General features: G+C 43.0%; 1 protein-coding gene and 1 pseudogene across 7 annotated transcripts in view; one reads left to right on the top strand and one right to left on the bottom strand.

Annotated features, from left to right (window-relative positions):
* Window positions 1-22,546, bottom strand: part of SLC37A3 (solute carrier family 37 member 3) — a 49,504-nt gene that overhangs the window by 11,036 nt on the left and 15,922 nt on the right. For 5 of the 7 annotated variants that reach the window (XM_008150474.3, XM_028158994.2, XM_054726276.1 and 2 more), the window contains exons 4-9: window positions 14,408-14,500; window positions 10,910-10,993; window positions 8,125-8,270; window positions 3,832-3,928; window positions 1,514-1,598; window positions 626-804 (exon numbers count right to left, since the gene is read on the bottom strand). In XM_008150474.3, the coding sequence (XP_008148696.2) occupies window positions 626-804; window positions 1,514-1,598; window positions 3,832-3,928; window positions 8,125-8,270; window positions 10,910-10,993; window positions 14,408-14,500 (684 nt within the window). The remainder of the gene's footprint in view (window positions 1-625; window positions 805-1,513; window positions 1,599-3,831; window positions 3,929-8,124; window positions 8,271-10,909; window positions 10,994-14,407; window positions 14,501-22,546) is intronic. The other 2 variants (XM_054726275.1, XM_054726277.1) reach the window with 2 other exon arrangements.
* Window positions 15,172-21,572, top strand: LOC103294132 (ribose-5-phosphate isomerase-like; annotated as a pseudogene).

The raw sequence follows: 22,546 nt of genomic DNA, 5'->3' as shown, positions 1-22,546 counted from the left end.
TTAGTTTAGACGTTAGAAAATTCTCCTGACTGTCAAGGTTGTGGAAACACTGGAATGCATTACCAAGAAATACTGTGGAGTATTCTGCTCTGGGCCTTTTCATAAAAGGGCAAACAATTGTTTCTTCCTAGAACAAGAGTATCAGCAAATAGGGCAGATTTAACGACCCATTCAAAACCCCTCTTGGTTAACATATAATTTTATAATACTGCAACAGGATATAAAGTATATATTTAAAAATACCAACTTTGCCTTCTTACTCAAATGCTAGGTCAGGGTCAGCAAGCTAGGGCTCAGGGCCAAATCTGGCATGCCCATTCATTCATTCCTTTTGTTTGGGAGTTAAGTAGTAGCAGAGACTGTGCGGTCCCCACGAGCTAAAAACATTACTCTCTTGCTCTTCATAGAAAAGGTTTGCCGGCCTCTGCGTAATGTCAGAAAAAATTTCCAGTGTTGCCAATATAAAAATAAGTTGAGGGGCACTATCCAATATTCCTCTGAATGCATTTCTAAAATAAAGTATCCGAGAGAATCTAAATACTTAACGATGCTTTGTCCCAGGCAGAGGTCATCTCCAGCTCTAATAGCTCACTGGCTGTGGCAAGGAGATCTGAATGATCCTTACCGGTATAACTCCAGGAAGGCAACAAGCCTGATAAAAGCTTATTGCCTTGACTTGGGTGATGGTACTGCCCTCTTGGACTGAATAATTAGGCTCATATTCATCTTCATTTTCAGCACCATTAATTAATGGCCTGTGCGAGTCTTCTTCGACATTTTCTTCTGCCTCGATACCTAGGAGACCTAAAACCACAGTAACAGCATCATTTACAGAGTGCCCTCTAGGTGCCTGGCGTTGTGCTAAGTGCTTTGCATGTATCATTACTTATGGGGTCAATATTATTTTATCTGCACTTTATAAAAGAAGCAACAAGGTTCACAGGCCAAGGTCAACTAAGGTCAATTAAGATCAACATTGCAACAAACTTTGGATTCTAATTCTACTTTATCTGGCTTCAAAGCAATGTGTTCTCAACTAAATCACACTAGCTCTCTCATATACAAAAAGGAGTGAATTACATGCTATTAAGCTGATGTGCCTCTTTAATAATATTCAAAGGATAGAATCATACATGTATTTGCTTCTGTGGTTTCGCTTATACAAATTCTGTATTTAACAAGAGGTAAATATCACACTAAATTATTTTTATGAAAGAAATCTGTCTCAAGAAGTGAAATTAGAAACACATCCATGCTAACTTCTAACCAGTGTCTCAATTATAAAACTCATTTGCAAATGAGTGTTCCCTATATCTGTAATAGGTGAGCCTCACTCCCCTCAAACACGTGCAGCTACGGTGGGCTTAGCTGGACCCAAGACACAACAGCAATACTGCTCCTTTAACCCACTGAAAGGAGCTCACAGCTCTCCTAGGAAAAATAGAGACTAACTGTCCTGGCCTCAGATTTCTCTTCGCCCATAATAGTAACAGAAGCGACAGCTTGTTCTCACCAATTTCTTCAGGTGACACCAGGAGTCCAAAGAAGATGACGATCCCACCAGCAAACTGCACAGCCGCCGTCACCAGGAAAGCGTACTAGAGGGAAGAGGGCAGATGCTCCTTATGTGTCTGGGACATTCATCAGAGACATGTGTGCAAGGTGGGAGGTGGGGGGTGGAGCGGGAAGGACGGGACACTGGGAAGAAAATGAGTGCTGAGTGCTTAGCCTGTGCCAGGCACTGAGCTATGATTTACTTGTGTTTTCTCTTTGATTTTCCCAATGACTTTATGAGGCTCAGAGAGGATAATTAAGGTCCCCTGAACACCGAGTGGTACGATTGGGAATCAGGACTAACTCCAAAAATCTTATTCTTTGCATTGCACAGCCTCCCAAAAGAGACATATCTGCCATCGATGATAGTCTACCCAGTTAGGGGATCAAACAATAAACACAACAATAATATAAGGCAGCATGAAGCTGAATAAATGAGGAAGCCAAATACTAATAAAAACCATGTACAAGAATTTAGAAGAAGGAAACCGCTTAAGAGGCTGAAGTAGCTGCACAATGCGTTAAGGAAAAGCTGAAGATCAAAACAATTGACCATCTTTCTGGGCACAACTGAGGCAAAGGCAGAGAGGGTGGGAGTGAGATGGAAAGCCATCCTCACAGTCGAGGGCTTCTGCTGAGAGGTAACAGGAATATAAAACTGATTTGGGCCCGGCTGGCATGGCTCAGTGGTTGAGCATTGACCTATGAACCAGTCACAGTTCAATTCCCAGTCAAGGCACATGCCCAGGCTGTGGGCTCCATCCCCAGTGTGATCCTCTCTCATTATTGATGTTTCTAGCTCTCTCTCCCACTTCCTTACTCTCTGAAACCAATAAAAAATAAAAAGAGCAACTTACCTACTTTTAATTATTTAGGTTTCTGAATAGGCAACACATTTACATGATTTAAGCAACAAAAATGTAAAAACTCTCCCCACACCCTTCTCCCGTCCACTCAATCCTCATTTTCCCATCATATAACCATAATTGTTACTGTATTTTTACTTTCCAGAGATTGCTTTAGTAACATACAAGCCAATACAAATACGTACTCTTGACTTCTTCCTCCATTTTACAGTAACGGCGTCATTCAATACACCCAGTTTAGCATCCCTGCTTTTTTCACTTAATATACACCATTGAGATAGTTCCCTATCGGTACAGAGAGAGCTCTGCAACCCTATTTCACAGCTGCACAGCATTCCACTGAACAGGTGTATCCCAGGGTAACTACTTCCCTCTTGGTTGACATTCGGCACCAACGTTTTGCTGTGACACACAACACTGAAGGAAGTAACCTTGTCGTATATCACTGCGCCTGCTGAAGCATATTCACCTGCAGGGTTCATTCCGGGGGGTGGAGAGCATCTCCTCGGGCAGAACAGCTGCAGTTTTAATAGACTGTCCGATACTGACCCCAAAGGGAGTTAGTTATTCACTTTGCCAACTGCAATGCCTGTTTTTCCACATCCTCATAAGCACAACGTATTATCACACTTCTGGATTTTGCCAATCTAATAAACATTCAGTGCAGTTTCTTTAATTTGCATTTCTCCTCAGGCTACTACCTAGCTCCATAAAGGGCAAAGAGTTTTAGGCCAATGTCCATTCTCTACTGCCTAGAGGCCCTTAGAGGAGCTTAATAAATATTAATGGAATAAAGTTATAAGTGAAGTGGAATTTCTTTTCATATGTTTATAAGGTGTTCCTATTCCCTTTTTACCAACTAGACGTTCAAGTCCTTTACCTTTTATCTGTGTTCTTGGTCTTTTTCTTATCAATCTGTGGGTGGTTTTTTATATTAGGAAGATATAAAAAATATTTAACGAGTTGCAAATACCTTTTCCTGATTATAAGTCTTTAGACTTGGGTATTCTTCAGAGATAATGCTGCCATATGTTTCCATTTGTCAAGTTTTCTTTTTATATTTTTTTTAAATATATTTTTATTGGTTTCAGAGAGGAAGGGAGAGGGAGAAAGGGATAGAAACATCAGTGATGAGAGAGAATCACTGATCAACTGCCTCCTGCACACCCCCTACTCGGGATTGAGCCCACAAACTGGGCATGTGCCCTGACCTGGATTCAAACCGTGACCTCCTGGTGCATGAGTCAACATTCAACCACTGAGCCACTCTTGACTGTGCAAGTTTGTTCATTTTTATCACAAGCCTTGTTTTACCCCGACACAGCTCAATGCGGTTTTAAATGGCCACAGTATTATTTCCTAAAAAAAAAACACACATTTATTTCCTTGAGAAAAAGCTGGAAATACCTACCTCATAACCATACTGCAGAACAGAAGAGGCCAGGCATGCTCCCAGAATGTTGCCCACCGAAGCACAGGCACTCCAGAGACCAAAAACAACGCCTCGGCTAAGATGGAGACAGCAGAACACAGAAGACAACAGAATAAGAAGGGATTTGATTCAAGGTTCAAATACAAAAATGCCAAAACAAAGAAGGTTCACACACAGAGAATCAATAATCTATTTTTAGATTTTTTTAAGTATACCCATATGACAAAACATCATGTCTCTTCCAACTCTATGACTTTATCATACTAAAGTTTAATTTGGGGCTCAATGAAAGAAACTATTCAGACATTTTAAAAAGACAAGCTACAGACTGGAAGAGAAAATCTTATATATTACGTATCTGATAAGATTTGTATCTGACATATAAAGAACCTGCAAAACTCAATAATATGAAAACAAGACAATGCAATAAAATGTTAAAGAGTATGAATCTTCAATCATCTCAAAATAAAAAATTTCTGAGAAGGGACAAAAGATTGTAATAGATACTTCACATATAAAAAATAGGATGTAAATAGCACATGAAAAGATGCTCAACAGCCCTAGCTGGTTTGGCTCAGTGGATAGAGCGTAGGCCTGCAGACTGAAAGGTCCCGGGTTCGATCCCAGTCAAGGGCACATGCCCAGGCTGCAGGCTCAATCTCCAGTAGGGGGTGTGCAGGAGGCAGCCAATCGATGATTCTCTCTCATCATTGATGTTTCTCTCTCTCTCTCCCTCTCCGTTCCTCTCCTAGTGGATATATATAAAGATGCTCAACATCAGACATTAGGGAAATACAAATTAAAACCACAATGAGGTATCACTATTCAGCTACAGAAGAGCTAAAATAAAAAAGACTGAGCATACCAAGTGTTGGCAAAGATATACAGTAACTAGAACACTTTACACTCTGCTGGTAGAAATGTAAAATGGTACAACCACATGGAAGAGACTACCAATTTCTTAAAAAGTTATAAAAATGCCTATCGTGCCCTAACTGGTTTGGCTCAGTGGATAGAGCGTCGGCCTGCGGACTCAAGGGTCCAAGGTTCGATTCCGGTCAAGGGCATGTACCTTGGTTTCGGGCACATCCCCAGTAGGGAGTGTGTAGGAGGCAGCTGATAAATGTTTCTCTCTCATTGATGTTTCTAACTCTCTATCCCTCTCCCTTCCTCTCTGTAAAAAAAATCAATAAAATTTATAAAAATAACTATCGTATGATCCAGCCAATCTATTCAAGGTATTTATCCAAGGGAAATGAAAGCATTTGTCCATAAAAGAATTTGTACACAAATGTTCACAGTGGCTTTATTTATGATAGCCAAAAACTGAAAACACCCCAAATGTTCATCAGCAGGTGGACAGATCACCAAACTGTGGTACAATGGATTACTATTCAGCTATGAAAAGGAATGGACTATCAATATATGCAACATGAATGAATCTCAAATTAATTATCGTGAGTGAAGACAAACAAGAAAGAGTACATAGTGTGTGACTCCATTTATATACAATTTTAGAAAATCCTAATTAACCTAGAGTGATAAAAAGCAGATCAGTAGTTGCCTGGAGATGGCAGTGGGGGGTGGGGGGGAGGGGGGTGGGGAGGAGGAATTACCAAGGAGCACAAGGAAACTTTTGGGGGGACGGGGGGACTGTCCATTATTTTAACTGTGATGATGGTTTTACGGTGTACTCTTGCCAAAACTCATCAAATAATACATTTTAAACACATGCAACTTATTGTACAACTCAATAAAGCCATTTTTAAAAGATGGATGGGGACAGGAAGAGTCTGGTGGAAGGAAACCAGATTTTACACACGTCTTGGAGAAAAAGGAATTAACTCTGAACATAGCCACTGGCAGAAAGGCTGGTGGGGAAAAAAAGGGGTTAAAAAGTTCATTTTTGAAAAGTTCACATTTGCATTTTATCTATTTGATACATATTAATAACACACTATGTTAGATTATCTAACTCCTTAAACATTTTTATAATCTCATCGAGACAGAAGGAATCTTAGAAATGAACAGGAAGCCACACTGTGAAAAACAAAGGCTGTTCACAAGCATGAGGCTGCTACCTCCAGCTGTTAATTTAAGTGAGTTACAGTGAAGGCTCAGTGTCCTCAACTGGGAGGGCCGTGCTCTGCAAGGACTGAGTGCAGTGAGGTACAGGAAAGGGCTCGGTGCTGCACACGAATCTGTGTGACTAACTCTGACCCTGACAACCAGAGGGGCCTGAATCATCCAATGGCCTCAATAGATGAGTGCTTTCTGTTGAGCCCCAACTTTTTTCACTTGGAAACAAATGACTTGAACCAGATGATCTCTATGCTCCTCCCCCGAGCTAAAATGCCCAATCCTCTTAAATATTAAGATCTGTCAAAGAGTGTTCTGGAGGAAAGAGTCAGAAAGCCAGACAACCTGCTGGCCAAAGACATGCTTTTACAAAAAGCTGGCTGAAAATAACTGTGACTTTACGTTGTCATAGTCTTATTAGCACTTTGTGGTTTCTTGTTATGTTTCATAGGAAGTCACTGTGTCTCAAGCAGTGCACTGTCAATTTCACTAATGTTACTTGTTTAAAAACAAATGATCTTACTTTCAAAAAGAAACTGTGACAACTTGCTTGAAATTTTGTTTCTTTGTAACTGATCCAAAAACATAAGGAAATGATCAGCCTGCCCAGTCACTCCTATCAAACACCCAGTGTCATCCAATTTATAAAAACTCAGATAAAAATTATCTCAAACTGATACATGTCAAAGTAATTATCTTTAGTTGATAGGATTTCAGGTGGTTTTGTTTTTATTTCTCTTTGCTCATTTATATTATCCAGTCTGTCTACAATAAACAAGTAGCATCTGTATAATTTTCAAAAATCATAAATGGAAAAAAATTACCTTAAAAGTCTTAATAACATTAAGTAGCACATGAGCAGACGGCATCATCCACTCCAAAAGAAAACGGAAGTATGCCGGGGGAACAAGAGCCTCTCAAAATCAATTCTGTTAAACCAGTGCTGCTAGAGTTAGAAACAGACATTACCAGCACACGGAAATATAATCAGAGCATTCTCATTAAGTGGTCTTATTCTGACCACAGGCATTTATAGGTGAACTTTGATGACGTTGCAGCCAGCAAGCATCCCCTCTGAAACCGGGGAAGCTGGGAACCGAGAGGCTAGGTCAGAGCACACGCGGATCCTGAGCTGGTGGACAATGTCTGGTGCACAACTGGCCCCGACATAAACGTATAAACAACCAGAAAAGACAGAGCCATCGGTAAGATAAATGTGTATCTCACAACACAAATACTTACCTATAAAAATTATAGGAATTCAAATTAATAATATTCCTGAAATTGGAGTGTCACATACAATGGCATACAACAAAGCCAAGTCTTGGGGTGTCTGAACTTATTCCCATCCTGTAAATTAAGCGTGGCTCTTCTTCCTGGTGGCCTAGAAGATACTTTAGCGGGTGCCTATCCTCACATCTTTGGCCCACACCACACACACAAACTCAAATACAATCTAATAATTACTTAAAGGTGTAGGGGGAAAAAGCCCCAAAGTTTGGCATTCTCCATTGCATCTTATTAGAGCCTTTGCTACGTGACCTTAGGCAAGTCCCATGGATCTCTTTGGCCTCGGTTTCCTTATATTTAATGGAAGAAGGCTAAAGAAGAACACTAAGTCTCAAAAAAGGGAAAGGAAGGCAAACCCACAGGAAGATCCTGATGGGACTGCACCTGAGATATTTATACTCTCTCAAGGGAAGATTAAAGAAAAAACGGAGCCGAAACCGGTTTGGCTCAGTGGATAGAGCATTGGCCTGCAGACTCAAGGGTCCCGGGTTCGATTCCGGTCAAGGGCATGTACCTTGGTTGCGGGCACATCCCCAGTAGGGGGTGTGCAAGAGGCAGCTGATCGATGTTTCTCTCTCATCGATGTTTCTAGCTCTCTATCCCTCTCTCTTCCTCTCTGTAAAAAATCAATAAAATATATTAAAAACAAAACAAACAAACAAACAAAAAAAACGGAGACACGCTGCCTTAGCCACACTCAAAATCTTACTATGGCCAGAGAGCGTTGTGGACGACACTATTTCCAATACACTTTGATGTGAAACCTCTCCCTGAACAATTCTAATTTTCTAAATGAAGGGAGAACATGGGGAGTGTCGAAGGGACCGAGTTAACTGACAAGTCTGAATAATCGGTATTAAAACCACTTAAAAAGAAAAATTAAAGAGGAAGGAGGCGGCATACCCAGCTTTCCCAAACCAGTTGCCCATGACAGCAACCACACAGGGCCACCCAGTGGACTGCAGCAGGCCATTCACAATCCACAGGCAGCAGTACAGCCACTTGTTGTAGAAATGCAGCCATTCTGTGACAGTGCCAAAGATAAACACCTTGGAGAAGAGGGAAGAAAGAGGGACATGTATCATCCATGTGGACACCTGGAGTACACTCAACTGCCAAGCACACTGTTTCTACGGGAAGAGACTACAGGAAGGAGACATTCAATGTCTCGACCTACGAGACATGTGGCCGACTCTTGGGATGCTCCTGCTCAAAGCAGCACTGAGTGAGTGACACACCACCAAACCACTGCCAACCGAAGAGGCAAAGAAGCCAAAGGCATAAAACTCATTAGTGATCATCCCTCCAACTGCTGTCTTCAACTCTAAAAAGTTAAGGCCTCATTGTCTGACCTCCTTTTGATCACTGAGTTTCAAAAAAGGGAAAGGAAGGCAAAACCCACAGGAGGATAGCTGATGGGATGGCACGTGAGAGTGGACCCTTGAACAACATGGAGGCCAGGGCTGCTGACCCCCAAGCAGTCACAAGTCCATGTTTAACTTTTCACTCCCCCAAAACTTAACTTCTAATAGCCTACTGCTGACAGGAAGCCTTAACAATATAGTGAACAGTCGACTAATACATATTTTGTGTGTTTATGTATTATAGGCTGTATTCTTACAATAAATAAGCTAGAGAAAATGTTATTAAGAAAATCATAGCCGAAGCCAGTTTGGCTCAGTGGATAGAGCGTCGGCCTGTGGACTGAAGGGTCCCAGGTTCGATTCTGGTCAAGGGCATGTACCTTGGTTGCGGGCACATCCCCAGTGGGGGGTGTGCAAGAGGCAGCTGATTGATGTTTCTCTATCATCGATGTTTCTAACTCTCTATCCCTCTCTCTTTCTCTCTGTAAAAAATCAATAAAATATATTAAAAAAAAAAAAAAAAGAAAATCATAAGAAGAGTCCAGCAGGCACGGCTTGGTGGTTGAGCATCAACCTATGAACCAGGAGGTCACGGTTCAATTCCCAGTTGGGACACATGCCCAGGTTGTGGCTCAATCCCCAGTGTGGGGGTGCTAGAGGCAGCCAATCAATGATTCTCTCTTATCACTGATGTTTCTCTCTCTCTCTCTTCTTCTCCCTTCCTCTCTGAATATATAAAAATACATAAAAATATATTTGGGGGGAAAAAAGAAAATCGCCAAGAGGAGAAAATACATTTACAGTATCTATTGAAAAATATTTCCATACAAGTGGACCCACGCAGTTCAAACCCATGTTGTTCTAGGGTCACCTGTGTTTCCGTTTCCTCTTCCTCAAGCTGTGCTTGTGGAAGACTGGCATGGGGACTGGGAAGCGCCAGCTATCACTACTAGTGTCACTACTAAGTGAATCTGAGTAACTCTTGATCGGCTCAGTCATTTAGTAGCATTCGTGTCTCTGAATTTTTTCCCAGGCATTTTGCTCAAGTGGACATTTTATTTGCGGTTGAAGTCTCTTTTGGGAATACCTGGCACGGGTACATAGAATAATGTATGATGCCAGTTACATGGCATCCTGAAATGAGCAAAACTCTAAGGACAGGAAAATGGTCAGTGATGGTCAGAGACCAGAGGAAGAAGGAGAGATGGCAGTTACACGACTACTAGTATACTTGCTGGCCAAAATTCAGGACTATACACAAAAAAGGGTGAGTTTATGTACACACTTCAATTTTTTTAATTGTTTACGTATATTTTCAAACCAGTTTTGAAATAGTATGTACATATGTGTGGTGAGCAGCTTGTGAATAAATAAAATGGTTCAATCTCTAAAATCTCTAAGGAAAATACATTTTTCCCTGTACACAAATGGCAGACATTGAAAAACAATAATAAACTAAACTACTTTAGTCTAACTAAACTCCATGCCTTTATTCAATCAACAAAAATTTCTCACCAGACCCTTGTAAGCAAATCAAGATGACTCACAGGGACCTTGCCCATGTACTGCGCCAGGCACTGTTCCAAATGCCTCACTACAGCCCTAGGCAGAGGGATTCACGTGAGGAAGCTGAAGCCCAGAGAAATCACAGCCAGGAAATTGCAGAGGAGGGACCGAAAACAGGCACTGCCGTCTCAGGAAGTCTGTGATCTTAACCACTGGGCTCCAACCTCCCAGGGAAAGCAGGACTGACACAGACCAAGTAGGCTACACAATAGGCAATATCCATGCCTTCAAAGAAATGCAGGCAGGGAGCTCCAAAGAGGAACGGTGACTTCTGCAGGGGGCGGGGGAGTTAGTAAAGTAAGGCATTATGAAGGAAGTATCACTTAGCCAGTGACTTGCAGGAGACGTTGAGTGAGACTGGAAAGCTGAAGAGAGGGCCATCCAAGCGAGGCAGAACAGCAGGAACAACAGGCGTGAGGGAGAAAGCAGCCGGACATGTCAGGGCCACGGAAAGTAGTCTGACCAGGCAGAGCAGTGAAGCAGTGACAGATGCGACTGCAGGCGGCTGGGACCAGGTCCTGGGCAGCACTGAACGGCATGCCATTTATGCACTGACTTTGGTGGATGAGAGTCAAGGAAGGGGCGTGACCCCAATCATACTTATAAAAGACTCCCCGAACTGAAAAGGCAGGCAAGGCATTCAACAACTGAAGACTAATTTATTCTCTTCTACATACAGAAGTAGGGGGATTGCTTGGATGGTAAAAACCTGACAATCATCATCATCATCATCATTTTTTAAAAACGTTCAAACTTACCACTAATGCAGAAGAGCACATGCCAAAAGATAGGACATATCGTAAATTAAGCCGATCCCCAACAATACCGCTGATGAAAAGGCCCTGAAAAACAAAACGTTTTATTTTTCAGCCCTGAATTACAGCACCGACTGGAAAAAAGAGGCACTGCAAAGCAAATGAGGCAAGCAATACACTGATATTACTTCAAATTAAATCTCATTCTCATACCCAGGCGAGCTGTCTATAACAGTTTCATAAATGTTTCATGAAATGACACGGCTTCTGCACACCCCATGCACTGGGACATCGTAACTCAGTGCAAAACTTATGTTCTACTTGATCCCATCCCCTAACTGCCTAAAAGGAGACTGGGAAAAAAAAAACAAAAAACAAAAATTCTTCCAATAACACAAGCAGACAACTCCATTTCACTTTCCAGGAGAGATTAACTCCTAACCATCAGTTATCTGCTTTCCCAAAGGCACCCCTCTTGGCCATCTGCATTCTGAATGGAGGTGTGCTACGCTCCCCGCTCCCCGCAGAGCAGAAGCTTCCGGAGCACAGGTGCTGCCTCTTTAGTCTGACCCTGGGGCTTCATGACACCACAGGGCCAGGAGCTAGGGAGGCAGAGGCAGTAATTAGTTGATCAGAGGTACAAACGTTCTGCCTTCTGCTCTCCTGCCACCGAGTAGCAGAAGTTAAAATGCTCAGAGCATAGCAGCAAGCAGACTAAAGAGCTAAGGGCAACACACTTTAGGTTTCTTCCATAAATATGTAAAATGAATAAAAGTCCCTACTAAAAACCTAAATTTTGATTCAAGTGTTTCTGATAAACTGACCATCTGTATTAGAGAAAATGTAGATGACAAATACCATAATAAATGTTTCTCCCTCCTTATGGACAAGCTTTCACTAGCTTGAAAGAGGCACCTGCAAACACTGGAGAAGATTCTATGTTCTATAGCTGCCACTCATCACATGGTCTTATGCTGTAGAGAATAATGGGGATGAAGAAAATTTCTGTTATGTTTCAGATTAGGGAATCAATTTATTCTGTGCTGCTCCAACTCCCTGCACAAAACCTGGAAGTTATAGAAGAAAGCACAGCTCAATGGAAGAACCACAATCACCAATTTTCCATGGCACTTACCTTTTACCTCCTAAATCTATTTTACCCTATAGACAGGTACTATCATAACTCTACCGAGGAGGACACTACATATCAAAAAAAAGGTTAACCCTGGCCAGGTGGCTCAGTTAGTTGGAGCATCATCCCATATACCGAAAGGTTCCCGATTCAATTCCCGGTCAGGACGTGTACAGGAGGCAACCGATTGATGTTTCTCTCTTGAATCGATGTTTCTCTCTCGCGCTCTCTCCCCCCTTCTCCTCTCTCTCTAAAATCAATAAACAAACATATCTTCTGGTGAGGATTTAAAAAAAAAGGTTAGACGCCAGTGTGAAACCAAGTTTAACACAGCTAGCTGATAGTGGTAGAACTGGTTTTTCCACTAGACTCCATTGATTCTTAAAATACTTCATAAAAGGCCTTGACTGGTGTGGCTGGGCATCATCTTGTGCACTCAGGGTTACTGGTTCCCTGAGAGGTTGGTGCACATGCCTGGGGTGGGGGCCCTCGATTCCGGACAAGGCACATGCCCAGGATGCAGCTGATCGACAGATGTTTTGCTCTCACATCGATGCTTCTCTCTCTCTCTCTCTCCCCTTCTCCCTTCCTTTCTCTATAAAAATCAATTTTAAAATCTTTAATAAAAATTAAAAAAAAAAACACTTCATAAAAGGCAAATAGAGAAGCCTCACTCGGAATGACCATATATGCCCAGGGTGAGAAACTAGGCAACGTGATCTAATTTCCAATTTTATAACTGTCCTCTTTGAAGATATTCTAATAATTACCCAAATATACATTGAGAGATTACTTTGGGACTTTCACTCAGTATTTCACATCACTGGACACATTTTCAAGACGGGAAAAAAGATGCTGGGAGAAAAGGTCAGACTGCTCCCACAGTGCCCAGTGTCAGCCGTTGCCACCCCTGGCCCCACAGCTCTAACTTGGCAGCCACCACTGACGTTCCCTACGACCCTGGCTGCCCAATCCGAGGACCGAGGACAGGGTCAGCCCCTGCCACCCTGGATGGCTCCCGGGACTCCACCCTCTCTCGGTACTCCTGCTCCCCATAGCTCCGTCTCAGCCTCCCTGCCCGTTCCTCATCTTCCCTAACTCACTTAGGGGTGGAGAACCTTCTTTCTGCCCAGGATATTTACAACATTATTCAGGGGCCATAAATTATCAACTTAAAAATTAGCCTGCTAGCCCTGGTGGACTTGGCTCAGTGGATAGAGCACCAGCGTGGGGACTAAAGGGTCTGGGGTTCGATTGTGGTCAAGGGCACATGCCCAGGTTGCGGGCTCGATCCCCAGTGTAGGACATGCAGGAGGCAGCGGATCAATGATTCTCTCTCATCATTAATGTTTCTATCTCTCTCTCCTCTCCCTTCCTCTCTGAAATCAATAAAAAAATACTTTTTAAAAAAAGATTGTCAGGATTTTTTTTAAAAATCAGCCTGCTATATTTGGTCAAACATTTAATTAACTCACCCCGAATGCCTTGGCAAGGCCTTATATGGCCCACGATCTGGACGTTCCCACCCCTGCTCTAAATGCTAGAAATCCCATGGCTTAGTCTTCACACTTCTTTATCTTCACCAACTCTTTTTTTTTTTTTTTAAGATTTTTAAAATTGATTTTGAGAGAGAGAGGAGGGAAGGGAGGGAGAGAAACACCGATGTGACAGTGAAACATCAATCAGGTGCCTCCTGCACACCCCCTACTAGAAACTGAGCCCACAACCCTGGGCATGTGCCCTGACCAGGAATTGAACCGGCAACCTTCAGTGCATGGGACGATGCTCAACCAACTGAGTCACACAGGCCAGGGTCTCACCAATTCTCTTGATGATTTCACTCAGTCTCATAATTTTAAAAATCACGTACACACAAAGGACTCTGAAATTTGTGCCTCCAGCCTGTCTGACCTCATTTACCCACTTCAGGTCTTTGTTCAAATAACCCCTTCTTTGTGAGGTTCTCCCCAGCCACCTGCTTAAATCACCCCACCCTGAGCTATCTACTCCCCTTTCCATGCTTTATTTTTCTCCACAGCACTTACCACCTTTAAATATACCTTATAATTTCCTTCTTTGTAGCGTTTTGTGACTGTTTGTCTCTCTTAGCTCCCACTCCAAGATAGAAGCTTTATAAAGGTAGGGTTTTCCCTATGTTGTCCACTGATGAATTCTCACTGACTGGAACAGTCCCTGGCACATGCTAGGTGCTCAATTTGTCAAAAGAATGGATGGATGAGAAAGACACAAAATATAACCTTCTGAACACTCCTCAGTCAGCAAATTCAAAATGTCTTATGAACTTCATAAAACTTGGGAGTCATTTCCTTTTACATCTTTCTTTAAAACCCTGGAATTCTAAAACTTACCACGGCATAGGAGAAGAGAAAAATAGTATCCAGTGTCCCGAGGAAAAGAGTGGCTTCCTCCGCACTGGGGAACAAATGGTTGCTGCTCCAGATCTACAGGAACACAACAAGAGCAGGTCAGTCCCGCCGGCATCTGCAATGCTTTATATTCCTCAAGGCACCTTCACGTACAACCTCCCCCACTCTCTGAGACCTGGTGATGCTGAAAAGAGCACACGACGTCAAACTATTTGCATAATACAGTAGCCCGCCCCCCTTACCCTCAGTCAAAACTATTCACTTAATACAGGAGCCCCCCCCCCTTATCCAAGGTTTTGCTTTCCAGTTACCTAAGATCAACCAAGCTCCAAAATATTTCAGTATATTGAGGGGGAGAGGGAGAGTATGCACATTCGAGAGCAGGAGAGTGGGAGAAAGAGAAAGAAAAAGAGAGAGTCTACATTCACATAACTTTTATTACAATACTAGAGGCCCAGTGCACAAAATTCATGCACAGGTGCAGTCCCTAGGCCTGACCGGCAATCGAAGCTCAAGCATCTGGTGTGGAAGGGCCCTGGGCAGCACCTGGGCCCCTGGGCCCCCACACACACCCCTCCACCTGAGTCACAGTGCCCAAGTCCCCACGTGGAGATGCAGTGAGCGCATCCAGACGCCGCAGGCCAGGGCACTGTGGGCCTCTGGGCCACCCAGCAGCACCGCACGGAAGCTGGCGGGCAGCGTGCTCTCTTCTGGCTGGCCTCACAGACCGGCTCCTGCACGAACCCATGGGGAGCCCGATCGGCCCCTGCGGTCCCAGCGGCTGCGGCCCAGCTCACCTGGAAGAGGCCATACAGGTACGGGGTAGGCTCCTCACACGCACCTGGTACCTGAGTGCAGGGGCTTCCCCAGCGTGCGAGCCCTGGCATCCCGGGGGAGGTTAGCAGGGGGAGTGAGAGTGAGCTCGGCAGATACCCCGCATTCTCACAGCACCTCCATCCCCATCACCCCTGCCCCCAGGCAGCTGGTGAGAGGTCACAGCCCCCTGCCCAGGCACCACGTCACCCGTCATTTTCCGCCCCGCCCCCTGGTGGTTAGTGCACGTCATAGCAAGCGGTCGAACTCCCAGTCTCCTGGTCGAACTCCCAGTTGAACAACTGCCTGAGGGGGCAATTTGCATATTAGGGTTTTATTATATCGGATATTGTTATAATAGTTCTATTTTATAATTAGTTATTGTTGTTAATCTGTTATTATGCCTAATTTATAATTAATCTTTATTAGAGGTATGTATGTATAGGAAAAAGGATAGTACATACAGGATTTGGTACTATCCAGAGTTTCAGGCATCCGCTGGGGTCTTAGAATGTATCCCCTATGGATAAGGGAAGACTATCTATCCTATATAATAAAAGCCTAATATGCTAAGTGTCCGACCATTCGTTCAACCAGTTGCTATGACCCACACTGACCACCAGGGGGCAGACGCTCCAATCGGTAGGTTAGCTTGCTGCTAGGGTCCAGCCGATCAGGACTGGGCAAGACAGGCTGGACACGCCCTGGAGTCCTCCCATGATCCCTCCCCAGTCCTGATCGTGACCGGTATGAGGGATCCCACCAGTGCACGGATTCGTGCACCGGGCCTCTAGTATATATAAAAAAGCCTAAGCAACCATTTGACTGGTAACTATGACTCACACTGACCACCAGGGGGCAGACGCTCAACGCACAGGCATGGAAACATGGAATAGACTGATGAATCTCAGAGGGAAGGGATGGGGGGAGGGCAGGAAGAGATTAACCAAAGATCTTACCTGTATACTAGAGGCCTGGTGCACCGATTCACGCACCAGTGGGGTCCCTCATCCTGGATTGTGGGGATTGGGCCAAAACCAGCAGTATGATATCCCCTGAGGGATCCCGGATTGCGAGAGGGCTCAGGACAGGACGAGGGACCCCACCGATGCATGAATCCGTGCACCGGGCCTCTAGTCATACTGTAGTTATTTTCTTTTTCCCCTTTAACTTTAGCATTGATGATGCAAAAGCTGTGGTGGGTAAAACTGCTGTGCTTTGGCATGAATCGAGCAGTTACACCAAACTGTGCTATATTAATTACTGTATTCTTTATTGCCACACTGACAATAAAAAAAGGTCAATTTCACTTGAGAATGTTCTTAATGAAGTAGTAAAAATTATTAATTGTATTAAATCTGGCCCCTGAGTATACTTATTTTTACCATTCCGTGTGATGAGGTGGAAAATACACGTACAGACCCTGCATACCAGAGTCAGATGGCTGTCCTGGAGGAAAGCACTGTGCAACTGTGTGAGCGGCAAGCTGGTATGTCATTTTTACTTGAAAGAATGACTGACAGACTTAGTGCCCAGTTTTGAGTATTTGAGTACTGTATTTGGCAGATTTAAGTATCTGGCAGATATTTCCTCAAAAAAGAATGAAACCAGCCTGTCACTTCAAGATTCATTTAAAATACAAGATAGGCAAATGGATGTTAATGTAAGGTTATAAAAAGTTAATTAATACAGTTTCAGATTCCACATTGCAACTACCCTTTAAGAAATTGCTACTTGTCAAATTCTGGTGTAATATCAAAGACAACTACCCACAATTAACTGAAAAGGCTGTTAAAATACTTCCCCCCTTTCCACCATGTATCTGTGGAAGACAAACTCTTCAGAGACTTGAAATTCACAAGCAGACATGAAGACCCATTGTATTCTATTCAGCCAGACAGGAAGAGATTTGCAAGAATGTGTCAATCAATGCCACTCTCCTCACTAAGTGAATTTTTTTTGTCTTGAAAAAGTCAATTTTCATAAAATGTCATTCATGTTGCCCAGCCAGCATAACTCAGTGGCTGAGCGTCAACCTATGAACCAGAAGGTCACAATTCAATTCCTGGTCAGGACACATGCCCACCCGGGCTGTGGGCTCAATCCCCATTGTGGGGCATACAGGAGGCAGCCAATAAATGACTCTCTCTCATCATTGAGGTTTCTATCTCTCCCTCCTTCTCCATTCCTCTCTGAAATCAATAAAAATATATTTTTTTAAAATGTCATTCATGTTAACATGTTGTAGATCAATTCATTTGAAAATAACCTAATCATGTATTTTTTAATTTCTTTTAATTTCTAAAATAGTAAATATCTATAAATATAAATCCACATAACCAAAAAGTTCAAGAACTGCTGGACTAAATGATTTCTGAGATGGGTTATTAAAGAAGGGGAAAAAAATTTTTAATCCTCACCCAAAGATATGTTTACTGATTTTAGAGAGGGGAAGGAGGTAAGGGGGGAAGAAGAGAGAGAGAAACATCCATCGGTTGCCTCTATTACATGCCCTGACCAGTGATCAAACTTGAAACCTAGTCATGTGCTGTGAGTGGGAATCAAACCCACAACCTTTTGGTGTATAGGAGGATGCTCCAACCCACTGAGACACACTGGCCAGGGCAAGAAGAAAAATTTTGACTTAAGAATAGTAAAAAGAAAAATCACAATGAACAATTAAAAAACATGTATCTTCAACATAAAGTAAAATCTGAAATTGTAAGAAAATATTTAAAGTGTGATTCTAAAGTACTGGGACTCGTTTCTGGGTGGCTTATCGCACCAATTTTTTACTTTAACAACACGCACTGCTTTCATGATCGATAAGAAACCAGTTCACACCTAGATCAATCAGTATTTAATCATGCCAATTGGGGCCCTAAATATCTCCAATTAGTTATTTTGCCACATTTCCCCTGTAACCACAATCTTTGATCCCTGATGCCATCTGGGCTCAATAGGACCCAGGATTAAGCCCTCTTGGGCACACACCCAGGTGACCTAGAGACCCAGGCCTCACGTAGCTGCTGCAAGTTTCAGGATTTTCTTTACTCTTGGGGGAAGCCATCAAACTCCCAAAGACGTGGCTTTCCCAGGAACTGACAGACTGCAAACAGCTTTTTTTCTGTTCCACTGCCAGAACTCAGCCGAAATAGTACACTTCTGCTTACCTACTTAACAAGCGTAAACAAAACAGAACCAAAAACTAAAACAACCAAGTAGGACTAACAAAGAGAGTCAGAAAATAGGTTAACAGAAAAAGCCTAATGAAGCAAGTTTAGGTCCATAATATAGCTCCGATCAAGATGATTATACCAGTAGGTGAGAAATGGTCCAAGTGCACTTAGTGAATCATCCAATGTTTAATGAAGATCCAGTTCGATCTTCAAACGCTCCAGTGATTCAAGCTGTCCTACAAGCATGTACAATTACCATGTGAATGTACCGGCCTATATGTATGTAAGGTTTTCTGGTGTTGTGGGGGCAGGCGCCGTGCTAAGTCACTGTAATTGCTACATGTTGAGACACTTCCTGGAAGCATGACATTGTGGGCACATTCAAAAGGTCACGGTGAGAATGTTTGTCACAGAGTAAGGGCTGTGCACGGAGGTGGGGGAACCACTGACATGAAAGAGCTTCCTGGTACACAGAGGGTGAGCTCAAGCGACCTGAGCTCGGGGGTTTGTTCTCCGTCTAAGGTAAGAATCTGAGGGACAGGAGCTGTGAATGTGATTGAGATGGAACGTTGAGGACACCCTGAACCCTGCATCCTTCTCCTGAAGAGAACTCTAGAATCTCTTTCGCTATTCTCTTTATCTTTTTTTAAAAAAAAACATGTTTTTATTGATTTTACAGGGAGAGGAAGGGAGAGAAAGAGAGAAACATCAATTGGCTGCCTCCTGCATGCCCCCTACAGGAGATTGAGCTAGAAATCCAGGCTTGTGCCCTGACCAGGAATCCAACCAGTGAGTGACCTTTCAGTGCACAGGATGATGCCCAACCAACTGAGCCACACTGGCCAGGGCTCTTACACCATTCTCAAAGAAGGACTGTGCTGTCTAAAGAGGTAAGACTTTTTAATTTAATAGAACAAATTTTTGTTTATAATATTCAGTCAAGTTGTCCTCAAATATTAGATTTAGCCATTACCTCTTTATTATCTATAAACATAATTTCATGCTAGTTTCACTTGGTACTTCCAATGTTTGTCCATGTCAGTGGAATCCATTATAAATTCTCAAGGTATAGCCCTGGCCGGTTTGGCTAACTGGATAGAGCGTTGGCCTGGGGACTGAAGGATCCCAGGTTCGATTCCGGTCAAGGGCATGTACCTTGGTTGCGGGCACATCCCCAGTAGGGGGTGTGCAGGAGGCAGCTGATCAATGCTTCTCTCTCATTGATGTTTCTGGCTTTCTATCCCTCTCCCTTCCTCTCTGTAAAAAATCAATAAAATGTATTTTTTAAAAATAAAATAAATTCTCAAGGTATAGAGACTGTGTCTGCTTAATTTTCTGTAAAGCACCTAAGATAGCAATGCATAAAAAAAGCACCCTTGGTGGTATGGTCAGAAGTTAGGGTGTCAGCCCTCGCACCAAAGGATCTCCAGTTCGATTCCACATCAAGGGCACGTACCTGGGTTGCAGGTTAAATCCCTGGCCCTGGTCAGGTCACACGCAGAAGGCAACCAACCAATGTGTCTCTCTCACATCCATGTGTCTGTCTGTCTGTCTGTCTGTCTCTCTCTCTCTCTCTCTCTCTCTCTCCTCCCTGCTCCTCCCTCCCTCCCTTCCACTCCCTCTAAAAAAAAATCAATGGGGGAAATAAATAAAAACAAAAGCTATAATAAATACTTTTTGATGATGCTATTTAAGGTATTTAAGAAATGTTTAACAATATATGTAAACAAAATATTTTTTAGAGTGCATACTCATTTTATGTATACTTCTGTCACTAAGTTCCTTTCCACTTCAGACAAGAAAGAGTCTCAAAGGGAAGCTGGAGTAAAGGTGTTATAGACTCAAGCACAGGAGGAGTGAAGGGTACATGCCACCTCTGAACTCCCAGCAGTGGTCTTCAGGAAAAAAACCCTGGGTTTGAAAGTCTAAAGAAAGAATGGACAAAAGTCACATAATCATATCAATTGATGCAGAAAAAGCATTTGACAAAATCCAACACCCTTTCTTGATAAAAACTCTCAGCAAAGTGGGAATAGAGGGATCATACCTCAACATAATAAAAGCCCTATATGACAGCCAACATCATACTCAATGGGCAAAAACTAAACCCATTTCCCCTAAGAATAGGAACAAGACAAGGATACCCACTTTCACCACTCCTGTTCGACATACTACTAGTACTAGCCATATCAATCAGACAAGAAGAAATTAAAGGCATCCAAATTGGAAAAGAAGAAGTAAAACTGTCCTTATTCGCAGATAACATGAGAACTATACATAGAGAACCCCAAAGACTCCATCAAAAAACTACTAGACCTAGAACAGGTGGGGTGCCCCGGGCTCCCTCGTGCAGCCGCCGGTGTGCGCTCATTCCGGTACCGGCGGCGCGGGCCAAACAAGCCCCAACGTCAAGGAAGCCAGTAGTGCCTTCCCAGTCCCCTCCACGATATCCAAGGCCGAGGAGGCCAAGAAGCTTGCGGGCCACGCGGCGGTGGAGAATCACGTGAGGAATAACCAAGTGCTGGGAACTGGAAGTGGTTCTACAATTGTCCATGCTGTGCAGCGAATAGCTGAAAGAGTGAAGCAGGAGAACCTGAACCTCGTCTGTGTTCCCACATCCTTCCAGGCCGGTCCGCTGATCCTGCAGTACGGCTTAACACTCAGTGACCTGGACCGACACCCAGAGATCGACTCGCCATCGATGGTGCTGAAGTAGATGCTGATCTCAATCTCATCAAGGGTGGTGGAGGCTGCCTGACCCAGGAGAAGACTGTGGCGGGCTATGCCAGTCGCTTCATCGTGATTGCTGACTTTAGGAAAGATTCAAAGAAACTTGGGGATCAGTGGCACCAGGGAATCCCCATCAAGTTCATCCCCATGGCTATGTCCCAGTGAACCAAGATGTGACTCAGAAGTTCGGGGGTGTGGTTGAACTTCGAATGGCCGTCAACAAGACAGGTCCCATGGTGACGGATAATGGGAATTTTATCCTGGACTGGAAGTTTGACCGGGTGCACAAATGGAGTGAAGTGAACACAGCTATCAAAATGACCCCAGGTGTGGTGGACACAGATCTGTTCATCAACATGGCTGAGAGGGTCTACTTCGGGATGCAGGACGGCTCAGTGAACATGCGGGAGAAGCCTTTCTGCTGATGTGTGCTCACCTGGAATCCCCGCCCAAAGCAGGTGGACACGCCTCTCCCGGATCTTTGCCTTAATGTATCTGTGCCAAGGTCCTGCTGGCAGGGAGGGGTCGGGGGGGGAGTGAAATCCAGCCTTCTTGTATTGTTATTAAGTGTCTTTTTTAAAAAGAGAAGTATAAACATCTATTTTTACTATTAAAAATGCTGTGTTTTTAAAATAAAATTAAATAAATTAATTAAAAAAAACTACTAGACCTAATAAATGAATTTGTCAATGTAGCAAGATACAAAATTAACACCCAGAAATGTATGGCCTTTTTATACACCAATAATGAACTCACAGAAAGAGAAATGAAAAAAACAATCCCATTTACCATTGCACCAAAAAAATTAAGATACCTAGGAATAAACTTAACTAAGGACGTAAAAGACCTGTACTCGGAAAACTACAGGACGTTGAAAAAAGAGATAGAGGAAGACATAAACAAATGGAAGAACATACCATGTTCATGGATTGGTACAATCAACATCATTAAAATGTCCATACTATCTAAAGCAATCTATAGATTCAATGCAATACCTATAAAAACACCAATGGCATATTTCAAAGATCTAGAACAAACTCTCCAAAAATTTATCTGGAATAAAAATTAAAAATAAAAGACCCTGAATAGCCACAGTTATCCTGAGAAAGAAGAACAAAGTTGGAGGGATCACAATACCAGACATCAAGCTATATTACCAAGCCACGGTTCTCACAACTGCCTGGTACTGGCACAAGAACAGACATATAGACCAATGGAACAGAACAGAGAACCCAGAAATTGACCCAAGCCATTATACTCAATTAATATTTGACAAAGGAGGCAAGAGCATACAATGGAATCAAAACAGTCTCTTTAATAAATGGTGCTGGAAAATTTGATCAGATACATGTAAAAAAATGAAATTAAATCACCATACACAAAAACAAACTCTAAATGG

This window comes from Eptesicus fuscus, chromosome 14, assembly GCF_027574615.1.
Source record: "Eptesicus fuscus isolate TK198812 chromosome 14, DD_ASM_mEF_20220401, whole genome shotgun sequence".
In the NCBI taxonomy this organism is placed as follows: domain Eukaryota; kingdom Metazoa; phylum Chordata; class Mammalia; order Chiroptera; family Vespertilionidae; genus Eptesicus; species Eptesicus fuscus.
This window is presented reverse-complemented; position numbering and strand designations above follow the sequence as displayed.